Source organism: Caloenas nicobarica, chromosome 3 (assembly GCF_036013445.1).
Source record: "Caloenas nicobarica isolate bCalNic1 chromosome 3, bCalNic1.hap1, whole genome shotgun sequence".
Taxonomy (NCBI): domain Eukaryota; kingdom Metazoa; phylum Chordata; class Aves; order Columbiformes; family Columbidae; genus Caloenas; species Caloenas nicobarica.
The window spans coordinates 97,659,394-97,670,332 of record NC_088247.1 but is presented as its reverse complement, the minus strand read 5'-3'; the positions used below and the strand labels follow the sequence as shown (position 1 = coordinate 97,670,332).

Genomic DNA, 10,939 nt, shown 5'->3' with positions numbered 1-10,939 from the left:
ACTAACACTCAGTTTCAGGAATTCCTGAAGTCCAGCCAGTGAAAGACACTAAAATCCTTGCCCTCCCTTCCTTCCTAGAGGGATTCCATTGGAGTAACACCAGCCCCTGTAAAATAATAACTCGCCCCACCTGCAGGAATTAAAAAAAGGCTTGAGCCGTGCTAGTTTATTCGATCCATATATCCTAAATTTGGGTAATTCTTTCGTATTAACTAATGGCCTTGTGTGGGAGTGAGGAGGACAGAACATGGGCATGTTGTGTTTCGGTGTAATTGCTGGTCAGCTTCCTGATTATTTACAACATCTTATTAAGTGATATTATGGCATACAGGAAGCCAAGTAGATGAGGAGAATGTTATAGCAATCTTAATTGCGGACTCTCTTACAGTACTCTTGATGATGGTCATCAAAGCATTCCATACGGTTTCCTACCACTAAACTAAAAACATAGCCAACCTGGATTTTGAGATATGGACAATCTCACAGAAAACAGGGTTCAGGGTCACAGGTCAGTACAGCAGTGCCTGTGGTGCCCAAGACACGTCTGTAACATAAAGGACATGACACCGTAGCATAAGTGAAGAAGAGGGGATGGAATGCACAGATTAGAGCAACATGGTAGCCAGATGTGGAGTCACTGTAACCGCTGAGCTCAGGGGAGGCTTGTCCCGAACAACTGGTCTGTTACGCTTGTTGGCAACACTTTTCTTGTGGAAGTGTGAACATTTGTCATTTTACTAATTAAATGAGAGTGGCTGTCCAACTCCAGCTGTTGGAAACCTTTGTACAGACTCCGAATCAGGATCCTTTTGGGATCTCCAAGTACAGCAACAGGCTTTTGCATTCTTGCTAGATCTTCCTTTTCAGGCCTCTGGTTTTCTTACTGCCTCTATACATTCACACATGCAGCTACACCTCTATAGCTACTACAATAGCTATGCCTATTTGTTCCCTCTCCACGTTCCACTCATGGAATAAATATTCTTAGACACTCTCACTGCCACGGTTTTTGGCGTCCTCGATCACAGGTGGCAAAGTAACAGGTCAAATCTGCCTTTTTCGAAATATTTATTTTCCCTTTTCTTTCCTTTTCTAAATACAACAAGTTTTATAAAACAAATCGTATCTAGGGACCGACTTTTTAGCAGCCGTCGGCAGCTGGAAAAGGGGCCCACCGATTTGCCGGCTGGGGACGGTGCCCAGGTGGGGGGCTGCTCGCTGGCTCCTTGCCCCTGTCGGAGCAGGCAGGAGCGGAGGGGCCGCACGGCCTGCGCTCGGGAGGCGGCGGGCGCTGACTCCAATGGCCCCGCGTGACGTAACCGACGCCCCCCGCCCGCCCGCCCGCGTGACGTCGCAGCCCCCGCCCCCCAGCGTGGCGGACACCTCGGCGCTTCTCCCTCCCGCCCCCGCCCGCAGGGGGAGCCCCGCCCCGCCCCCCAGCGCGCGCCGGGCCGGGGCCGTGTGAAGCGGCACCTTTTGCACGAGTCCCGCTCGCCGCGGGGCGGGAACTTGCGGAGCGGCGGGCGGGGTGATGTGGGGGGAAAGCCGACGGGATCGGCCAATCGAAGCCGCCGGTCCCGAAACGTCACGTGCAGCCCCGCCCCCCTCCTCCGGCACAACCCGGCGGGGCGAGGCGGCTGCCGCCAATGGGCGGGGCCGGGGGGCGGGGCCGTCTGTCGCCAGGGCGCGCTGGCCAATAGCGAGCGAGGCGGGGGGCGGGGACGGGCGGGCCCCGCCGCGCGGGGGGGCGGCTGCCAATAGGACGCGGGCGGGGGGGCGTGGCCGTGCCGGCTCGGGTTCCGTGTGGAAAGAGTGAGGGGGCTCGGGTGCAAAGTTTGCTCGCCCAGCGCTTGCGGAGGGAGCGGCGGTGGCCGGGCCGCCGGCGGCGGGGAAGGGGCCGCGCTCGCCCTCGGGGCTCCGCCGCACCCGCGGGCCGCTCGTCGCGCCGAGCATCGGCCGCTCTCCTCGCGCCTCCGCCGGGCCGGCAGCCGCTGCCCCGGCACGATGTGCGGGGGGATGGCGGCGAAGGGACCGGGCGGGCCGCGGTGGTGGCAGAACCGGCGGGCGCGGCTGCTGTGCATGCTGGCGCTCACCTTCCTCTTCTTCGTGGTGGAGGTGGTGGTGAGCCGGGTCACGTCGTCGCTGGCCATGCTCTCCGACTCCTTCCACATGCTCTCCGATGTCATGGCCCTGGTCGTGGCGCTGGTGGCCGTGCGCTTCGCCCAGCGCACCCGCGCCACCAAGAAGAACACCTTCGGGTGGGTGCGGGCCGAGGTGATGGGCGCCCTCGTCAACGCCGTCTTCCTCACCGCCCTCTGCTTCACCATCCTGCTGGAGGCCATCGAGCGCTTCACGGAGCCCCATGAGATCCAGCAGCCGCTGGTGGTCATCGGCGTGGGGGTGGCGGGGCTCATCATCAACCTTCTGGGGCTCTGCCTCTTCAACCACCACGGTGTCGGGGGCCACGGCCATTCCCACGGCCACGGGCACTCACACAGCGGCAGGCGGCACTCCCGCAGCGGCCCCAAGCCTGAGCAGCCGCCCGGGGATGGCGAAGCTGCGCTGCACCGGGAGGAGACCAGCACCTTAGTGGAGAACTGCAGCAGCTCCAACGGGGTGAGCCAGGAGAAGCTGGGTAAGTCCTCCGGTGCCTCTGTCCCATCCCAAAACAGAGGTGTCGAGAAAGCAGGAGAGGGCCCTTCCCCGGGGAGGGTAGTGGGCATCCTGGTCCCATCTGGTGCAGGCTTTGTGGGGACCACCATCCTTTCTCCTCAGGAAGAGGCAAGAAACTTTCTTAGCGGTGCTTTGGGCACATGGGCCGTTGCGCCTCTGCCTCACACCTTTCCTTCAAGTGCTAAAAGGAGCGCCCTAAGTTGTGTGTTTGTCTTGCAGACAGGTCAGAGTGTGAAAGAGTCATAGGGTAAAGCAGTTTGCCTTGGAAAAAGTTGGTGCTGGTGGAGAAGGGACATGACAAGTGTTTTTTGCCTAGCGACACAAGCTGTCACAAGACATTGCCCTAATGCCATCTGAACTGGCTGCACATCAAACAGAGTGCAGCTTGACACCTTGGTCCTGACAGCTGGATCTCTCCTTTGGGTCAGTTATTAGCCATCTGAGAAGCTAATTTCCATCTGAACGTAACACACTGAAGTATATTCCATTGCAATAATGTTGCACTTCTTCCTGACCTCCGTATTAAGAGGAAGAACTCTTGGAAATTACCAATCAGAACTGTGGAAGTCATGCAGTAGGCACTGAATATGGAGCTTACTGGTGTCAGAGTACATGTGCGGTTTCTTTGAATTAGTTTTCTTTAGCTTTCTAAAGCATCTACCTTCCCACTCACTTGCACATAGGGATAAATTTAAAGTCTTCCTTTCCCAATTGTGATCAAACTGTTTTGTGGGAGGGAATTTCTTAGTGGTTCGTTTTTTTGTTTTGTTTTGTTGTTTTTGGTTTTTTATGGATCCAAAAGCCTGGAGAGTTTATTCTGAAGTCTCCTGGTGTAAGCCAAGTACTTACTGTGTGCTAGCAGCTAGCAGAGTGAAAGGTGTGGAATTGTCACTTTTTTACTTTAATCATATGGCATCCCTGTTACCAGGAGGAAGGGATTTTGGTCTTCAGAACCCATGTCTCTCCTTCATTTTCATCAGGACAACTGCAGAACACCACTATTTTAGCTTAAATTGAGCTTTAACTGAGCAGAGTGAACTTTGCTACAGTTTTGGTTTTTTTGTGGTCAGAGGTTCCAATATACATTCAAGAAACTTAGCAGTCTCCCTCTCTCTCTCTTTCTCGTGTTTTGATTCTATGTTGGTTTTGAAAAGACAGGTTTTGCAAGAGGATAGGAAAGTTGGTCTGAATATATTACACCATTTTCTTGACCACATAATAAGCTCTTAATGTTGGTTTAGTCCCAACAAAGGTATCCTAATAATTAGTTTCAAACAAGGTAATATTCCCTTAACTGTTGATCTACTGGATATCTTGGCTTATGAATTGTTTTTGCGTGGTGAAACTGAAGTTGTGCTTTTAGCTAAGTTTTGGGACTAGTTCTGGACTAAAAGATTAACTTATAGCATGGATTAAAATGTATACTTTTCTGACCTAAGTTGTCTGGAATTTCTCATGGATGTCCTGGCAATAAAAAAAAAAAATTGCTGTGGGTATTTTGGTGGTAATAGGGCATAATTTTGGTCACAGTGAAACTTTGAAATAAGTTTGTATTTCCTTCTATGCTCTGTCATGATCATGTAAGGGATGGAGTTATTAATAGTTTACCCATGGAAATGTTACAGGTAAAGGTGCTCAGAGACATGCGAGGAGCGGTAAGATGTGTAGGTGAAGACTAGGGAAACGACTGAGAGTGCTGCTTTGCGTTCACTAGAAATTACGAAGAAGGGCTCCTTAGGTGGGAGTGGAAAGCTAGTGATAACCTTAGGGGCTAGTCCTACACAGGTATCTCTGTGTGTACACTTTATGTAAAGTAATCAGTTTAGAGTTAAATTTAAATGATCGTATTTGAAATTGACACATCTTATCCATTTGCCATTAAAAAAAAAAATCTTGAGAGCTTTCTGGAACCATGTTTCCTGTTACCCACCCTTATAGGTAGGTCTACTGACTTCCCAAATCTTCTTTGTTCTGAGTACTTGGTACACTGGTAGAGTGTCAGAAAAGTTCCTCTTTCCTTGCTCTCACTGTGAACCCTGAGGTCTGAACTCTGTAACCTGAGGTATTTTCCTCTAATTTATTGATTTCTCTGGAAGTTTACGGGTCCCATATTCCGTAATTCTTAGAGGTTGTGTGGAAAATGTAGCTGGAGCTTTAGGACAGAAGGGTGATGCATGAGGTTACGAGCCTGGGGCTTGGAACCGACCCGCTTAGCCACCTCTGTGGGAGCCCATCCCTTCTTCAGAGAGGAAAGAACTTACAGACACTTTGTGATTACAGAATCACAGTCATGAGAGCAGGGTGGCAGAAGCTGCAGGTCGTACTAACGTGTTCATGTTTACAAAGCTTTGAACTGAATAAGCACGGAAGCAGCAAGAGCTCCTTGTTTCAGTTCGTCAGGCCAGTGACCAGTGCCTGTTACATTTCTTTGATATTGGAAGTTTTCTGTCCAAAGAAGAACTTTTGAAGAAAAGAGGTTAATAATGTAAAATACTTTCAATTTTGAACACTGGAAAAATTTTTCTTTCAAAAAGCATTCTTCTTTGTAGTGATGTGTATTCTTATATAGCTAGTTAGGTGTGATGGAGCGGAAATATCACAGGCAGTTTTGACAAAGGAGGGTACTAAAATGTTCATTTATGCATTGCATGGTCCATGGCATATGGATTTAGGCATCAACAGGTATATGTCACTCAACAATTGTATGTTACTTAAAAAAAAAAGTACTAAAAATATGGGTTTCCTGTATTCTGAAATATATATAACACTAGTTTGTAGCCTTTGAGAGCTTTAGTGGTAACTTGCACTGTCCTGTCATCAACACTGCTGATGAATTCTGCGTCTTAGACCTAAAAGCTCATCTCATTTTATCTCACAATTCTGGGCAGTCCTATGGTTTAAGAGAGATTTTAGCAATGTGATTAGCCTTCTGGCTGTTCAAAAGAGGGAACAAATGCAAGTTACTTAGCTACTTAACCAGCTTTTTAATATATTCTCCGTAATTCTGCATTTTGCTTAAGAAATGAACAGTGAGTGGTCAAATGGTTAAACAGCTGGAAAATGTGAAAACAGTTTTTCAGTAAAATAAATTTCAAACATTGCCATCTTCATACTTTGCCACTCTACACCTTTAAGCTTCATGTAGAAATGATTGCCTTCTATGCTATTTAGATCACTTACTGGGATAACTGAATATTCTTAGCCAGAGAAAATGTTGCCAAGTGTTTTGGGTAGAGTTGCGTGTTTTTCAGTTTTGTACTTAATGTGGCAAGCTTAATGTTGGTTATTATTTTATGTGGATTTATAGTAATGTGTAATATTATAGCATATGCCTAATTATTTTACTGTTTTCTTGTCAGGTGATATGAAAGATGACATGACTGACCTACAAGTGAATGGGAATGCTGGTCATTATCCTGTGGATGTAGCGGAGGTTGAAGAAGACTCCAGTGCACAGCTTAACATGCGTGGAGTTTTTCTGCACGTTTTTGGAGATGCCTTAGGTTCAGTAATTGTGGTAGTGAATGCCTTGCTCTTTTATGGGTTGTGGAATCCGTGTCCCAAAGATGGGCCCTGCTTTAATCCATGTGTCAATGACCACTGCATGGAAAACGCTACTTTATCCCAAACGCTTGGCAGAGGAAACAATTCTGAGCAAGAGAGCATTACGGTGGCTGGTCCATGCTGGTTGCTATATTTAGATCCCGTCCTTTGTTTGATTATGGTTTGCATACTCCTTTACACAACTTACCCGTTACTTAGGGAGTCAGCCCTTATACTTCTACAGACTGTTCCCAAACAAATAGATGTTCATTCTTTGAACTCAAAGTTACGTACCCTTGAAGGAGTTGAAGCAGTCCATGAATTACACATTTGGCAGCTGGCAGGCAGTAGGATCATTGGCACTGCGCACATAAAGTGTCCTGACCCTTCCACGTACATGATGGTGGCAAAGCGCATCAAAGAGATCTTTCATGACGAAGGGATTCACGCAACTACCATTCAGCCTGAGTTTGCCAGCGTTGGCTCTGAATCAGGGAGAGGGAAATGTGAGTTTCCTTGCAGGACCCAGTGTGCTTTGAAGCAGTGTTGCGGAACAGGAGAAGATAGTACTGCAAAGAAGACAGAAAAATCTTCATCACTTAGTATTTCTTGTTCAGAAGTTGTCGTTGAAATTGCGAAAACTAGGAGGACTAAGTCAGAGAGCGTCCCTTCAGTTAAGCTAGAGGCAAACATGGATCAAAACGAGCAGTTTGAATCATCTTTGTAACTCCCCAAATGGTGCTACCTGAATTTTGGTGACTTTGACAACAACTATATTGCAAGAGGAAGAGACAGACATTTGAAATGCAATTTTGCTAAGTAGTGTAATTGCTGAAGTACTTGTTCTTGTCATATTGCTAAATCTAGAATGCTTATTTTAAAGAACATAATGTCACTGTCATGCTACAATGTGTTAGTGTTGACTTTGTCCTGAGACAGACAGAAAATGCACCAATGCTGTAACAACTTCAGAAAACCAGTTGCAAGATTTCGGCAGAGACACTTTCTGCTGTGTTTCAAATAAATTTTTTTTTTCCAGTGAAAAGGTGTTTGAGGAATAAGCATGTAGGAACTCAATTTGTGTTACAGATTTCTTGGAATTCCTCTTTCCTTTAATATTTGATTTGTAGATATTTTAATATATTGTTTATTTAGAAGCTCTAAGGAAACCAAAGTTCATAGAACATTTTTAAAGATATAACTACTTAAAACTGGAAACCACTTTGCAGTTTCACCTATTTTTCTTAAACCTATATAATAATAAATGTGAAGGCTTTTCTAATGAATTTATTGTATAGCATATGTTGAAGAGAACATCATGTGATTGTTAAAGACTGACCCCACTTTTTCGGATAAGGTAGCGAGGTAATTAAAATCAACTGCTTGTGAAAAGTATCAGATGTGAAAGGGGTTTTTTCTATCAGAATGGAAGTTCAAGCTACTGTATACTGCTCTGGGATCAAGACATGAGACTGGCCGATAAAGTAATGCATACTTTCATATTTTATGGATTTTCTGATGTTTTTCCTTATTTCCAAGTTGTGCCGGGTCATAAAAGTCTTTGAAGTTCAAAGAATACTTGACTTGCAGTGCTATGAATGAAAAACTGGAGCTTCATTTTTAACTGATGCTCAGTTTACTAAGATAAAAGAATTACTTATTTGTGCTCTGTCAGGGAAGATCTGCCAAGCACTGACGCTATGACTCGTGCTTTTAAAGTAGCCTCCGTAACAATTCAGTGGCGCATTTTGCTTGTAGTCGCGTGTCTGTAAGCACTTGCAGTGTCTGCAGTCCTGGTCCCCGCGGTGTCCCCAGGAGCCTTCCACTGACTGGTGAGGAAATGGGGCAGGGAGCAGGATTTCATTCACAGTATGTTTAACACTTTGAGATGTTTACGTATGACATAATTTCATTTATATTAAGCATCCAAATCTGTGGTTTGAAATGTTAACTCAGTTAATTGACAACTGGCTCTAAAGAAGCTGTTACAGTATGCTGCCAACTTACACCTTATCAGAGGAGAGAGTGGCCTATGGACTCTGAATTTGGCAGAGGCTAGATAAGAATTGAAGATAAAACATACAAGAAATCTAATGTAAAACCCTGACCCTTTTGATCCACCCTCAAGTTATGTATGGGAAATGTCTTGTGATTAAATCCACTGCTCCTGTGCTCAAAACTGGAAAACAGCTCGGATCTTCCATTGTTCGCTCTGTGACTCTGGACATGATAAACACTCTGCCTCAGTTTCCCTGTCTTAGAATGGGGATAATACCTACCTCACAGGGGTGTTGTGAGGCTTAACTCTTGTGTGAAGCGCTCTGAGATCTGTTACTGGAAGGCACTGGAAGGAGTACAAGATACTAAATTACGTGGTATTTACTCCTTCTGCAAATGAATTGCAATACCTAGGCACAACAGAGGGAACTGAGGATAGTTTTGGCCTTATGAAATTCTTTAATGCTGTGGTTTTCAGGTTTTTAACAGTATTTAAATATAGATTTTTTTTTTTTTTAAGAATATTTTGTTAGCGAAGGGAATGTAGCTTTGCCTCCGGATGCAGAACGCCTCACTAGTTTGCATTTCTAACACGTGTCTTGTATGATAATTGCTCCTAAGTAGTTCAAAATGATCTGCTGCTCGTCCGACCTCCAGGTCGTGTCAGTGATCTTCCCCAACGTCTTAGCAGAGCATTGCAGTCAACTCTCGATTATCCATGGGTGGATTACCAGTGTTGTGTATTAACCCTGCAGTCTACAGGCCCAGACTAGCTCTGTGTCGTATACCAATGCGTTGGCCGAATGCTGTGTGCCAAAGCACTGGTCCAGTTTCACGCGAGCCCCCTCTTGCAGGGTGTGTTGGCTTGGGCGCAGCCCAGCACCCTGCATTTATTAATATTTTGCTTCGTGGCTCCTCGGATGCATCCACGAGAAGCTGCGGGGTGTGGATGGGTCGGTTCAACTTTGCGCTCGCTTGGGGATGTTGGTGCTTCGCAACCATCAGCATCACTCGCCTTTTTCTGTGTTTATGCTTGTTGTATAGTCTCATAAACTAACTTAAATATGTTAATATAGTATTTATGTATGTTTTTGTTTTGTCTGAATTATCTTAACTCTTTCTCCTGTTACCTGTATATGATCTAGAGTTGACTGTTAAATGAGATCTTGTAATAAGACTACATTTGCAAAATATGCTACCACTGCTAGTATACTACAAAGTATTAACCAAGTAAATTTTGAAATGAACAAAGTACTATTTTTTTTTTGAAATGTGTATCCTTGCTTTTTATGGTAAACTTTCACTAATTATTTTGCTTGCTAGTTTGAAATTGGTCTCAGTCATTAGTATGAATTATTGAGGTCCTGCTGTATATCACTAATGCACCATAGAACTACTGCTCTTTAGTTTATCTTAAAAAACAAACAAGCAAAACAAACCCAAGACAAACCATAGTAGCACTGAGAAGCCTGACTTCCTTCTCTCCTGTTGCTTTTGCAAAAAGAGAGCAACTATTAAGTCTTGACAGTTGCCACCATTGGTTAACAGTCTCATTAAATGCATCTGAATAGATGGAGTCACTAATGCCATTGTAACTATTTAATCTTTTTTTGTGTGCCAGAAGTCATATTTTTCTATTTCTGTGTCCATTGCAGGCAATGGCTACCTTAAAAGACAAAAAGCTCTCCCCCATGTTATTTTTATTATTAGGACAGGGTGTAGATGTGAGGATGATGCCGATGCTGGGGGCAGAAGGGGGAGTTGCGTGGCCTCCCTGTCGTGTGCCGTGTTGCACGTGCAGCCCCAGCTGGTGTTAATAGGGCCTTTTAGTCTCTTTAGCCCTCAACGCTAAATTCCCAGAAAGCATAGTCAGGTCAAGGTGGTGGCTGTACAGCAGCAGGAACACAATTTTTGTGTTTATTCTGGCTGCATGAGACCTGACTGTAGCCTGCTAGGCTGTGATATAGCTTGATTATTTTTTTTAACCTGATCTATTTGTGGTTTCACAAACTTGTTTTGTTCTGAAGATCACAGTTCCAGAATACTGGGAGCATTCAAAAACACTGCACAGTCTCTTTATTTTTTTTTTTTTTCCACAAAGCATGAAACTAGTGAATCTAATGTAAGTGAACACTGCAGTGGTGGGGAGCTAATTGTATTGTGTATCACATTCCTGAATTTTTAAAATAAAAAAATGTGGAACACTGATTTTAAGGAAAAAAAAGTTTGTATTTCAGTGTCTAGATTATTTATGCTTCTGATTATTCTGATTGAACATGTCATCATTGGGTAAAGTATTTCACACTTAGTACATGTCTCAACCAGAAACATGCTATTTTAGAATCACTTCTTAGATTATATCCGCAACTTAGGGTGCAGTGCAGAACTAATTCAGACATTCAGTGGGCGAGCCACAGTACTGTGAAGCTTTACTTTTTAGCAGAGTAAATTTCTTCTGTGGAACTCCTTATAATTTTAGCTCAATTGCTTTCAACATCCACTCTGGGATTTTGGTAATATCTGTTATTGCTGCATCATGGTATTTGGTATGGCCATACAGATAGTTGTGTAAAAGACAAAACTAGCCCCAACTTGTGACTCCCCAAAAGTCATGGCAAGGGCTCAGTGATGTAAATTTTTGTATTCATGCATAGTTTCATGGGGCTGACGAGTAGTTACTTGCATGCAAGGAATTACTTGCAGGAGGAAGTCCAAAGCTTCTGCT

At 44.9% G+C, this 10,939-nt stretch overlaps 1 protein-coding gene across 1 annotated transcript; it reads left to right on the top strand.

Moving 5' to 3' along the window:
* Nucleotides 1-1,822: 1,822 nt before the first annotated feature.
* On the top strand, nucleotides 1,823-10,881 carry SLC30A1 (solute carrier family 30 member 1). Its single transcript, XM_065632744.1, has 2 exons — nucleotides 1,823-2,635; nucleotides 6,033-10,881. Exons 1-2 carry the CDS (start codon nucleotides 2,005-2,007, stop codon nucleotides 6,941-6,943), a joined length of 1,542 nt encoding a protein of 513 aa, XP_065488816.1. The 5' UTR covers nucleotides 1,823-2,004; the 3' UTR covers nucleotides 6,944-10,881.
* The last annotated feature ends 58 nt before the right edge of the window (nucleotides 10,882-10,939 follow it).

Excerpts from the sequence above, each read along its gene's own strand:
- SLC30A1 (XM_065632744.1), top strand. The coding sequence starts at position 2,005 with ATGTGCGGGGGGATGGCGGCGAAGGGACCGGGCGGGCCGCGGTGGTGG. Across the intron at positions 2,636-6,032 it reads GGTGAGCCAGGAGAAGCTGG|GTGATATGAAAGATGACATG; the intron begins GTAAGTCCTCCG and ends TTTTCTTGTCAG.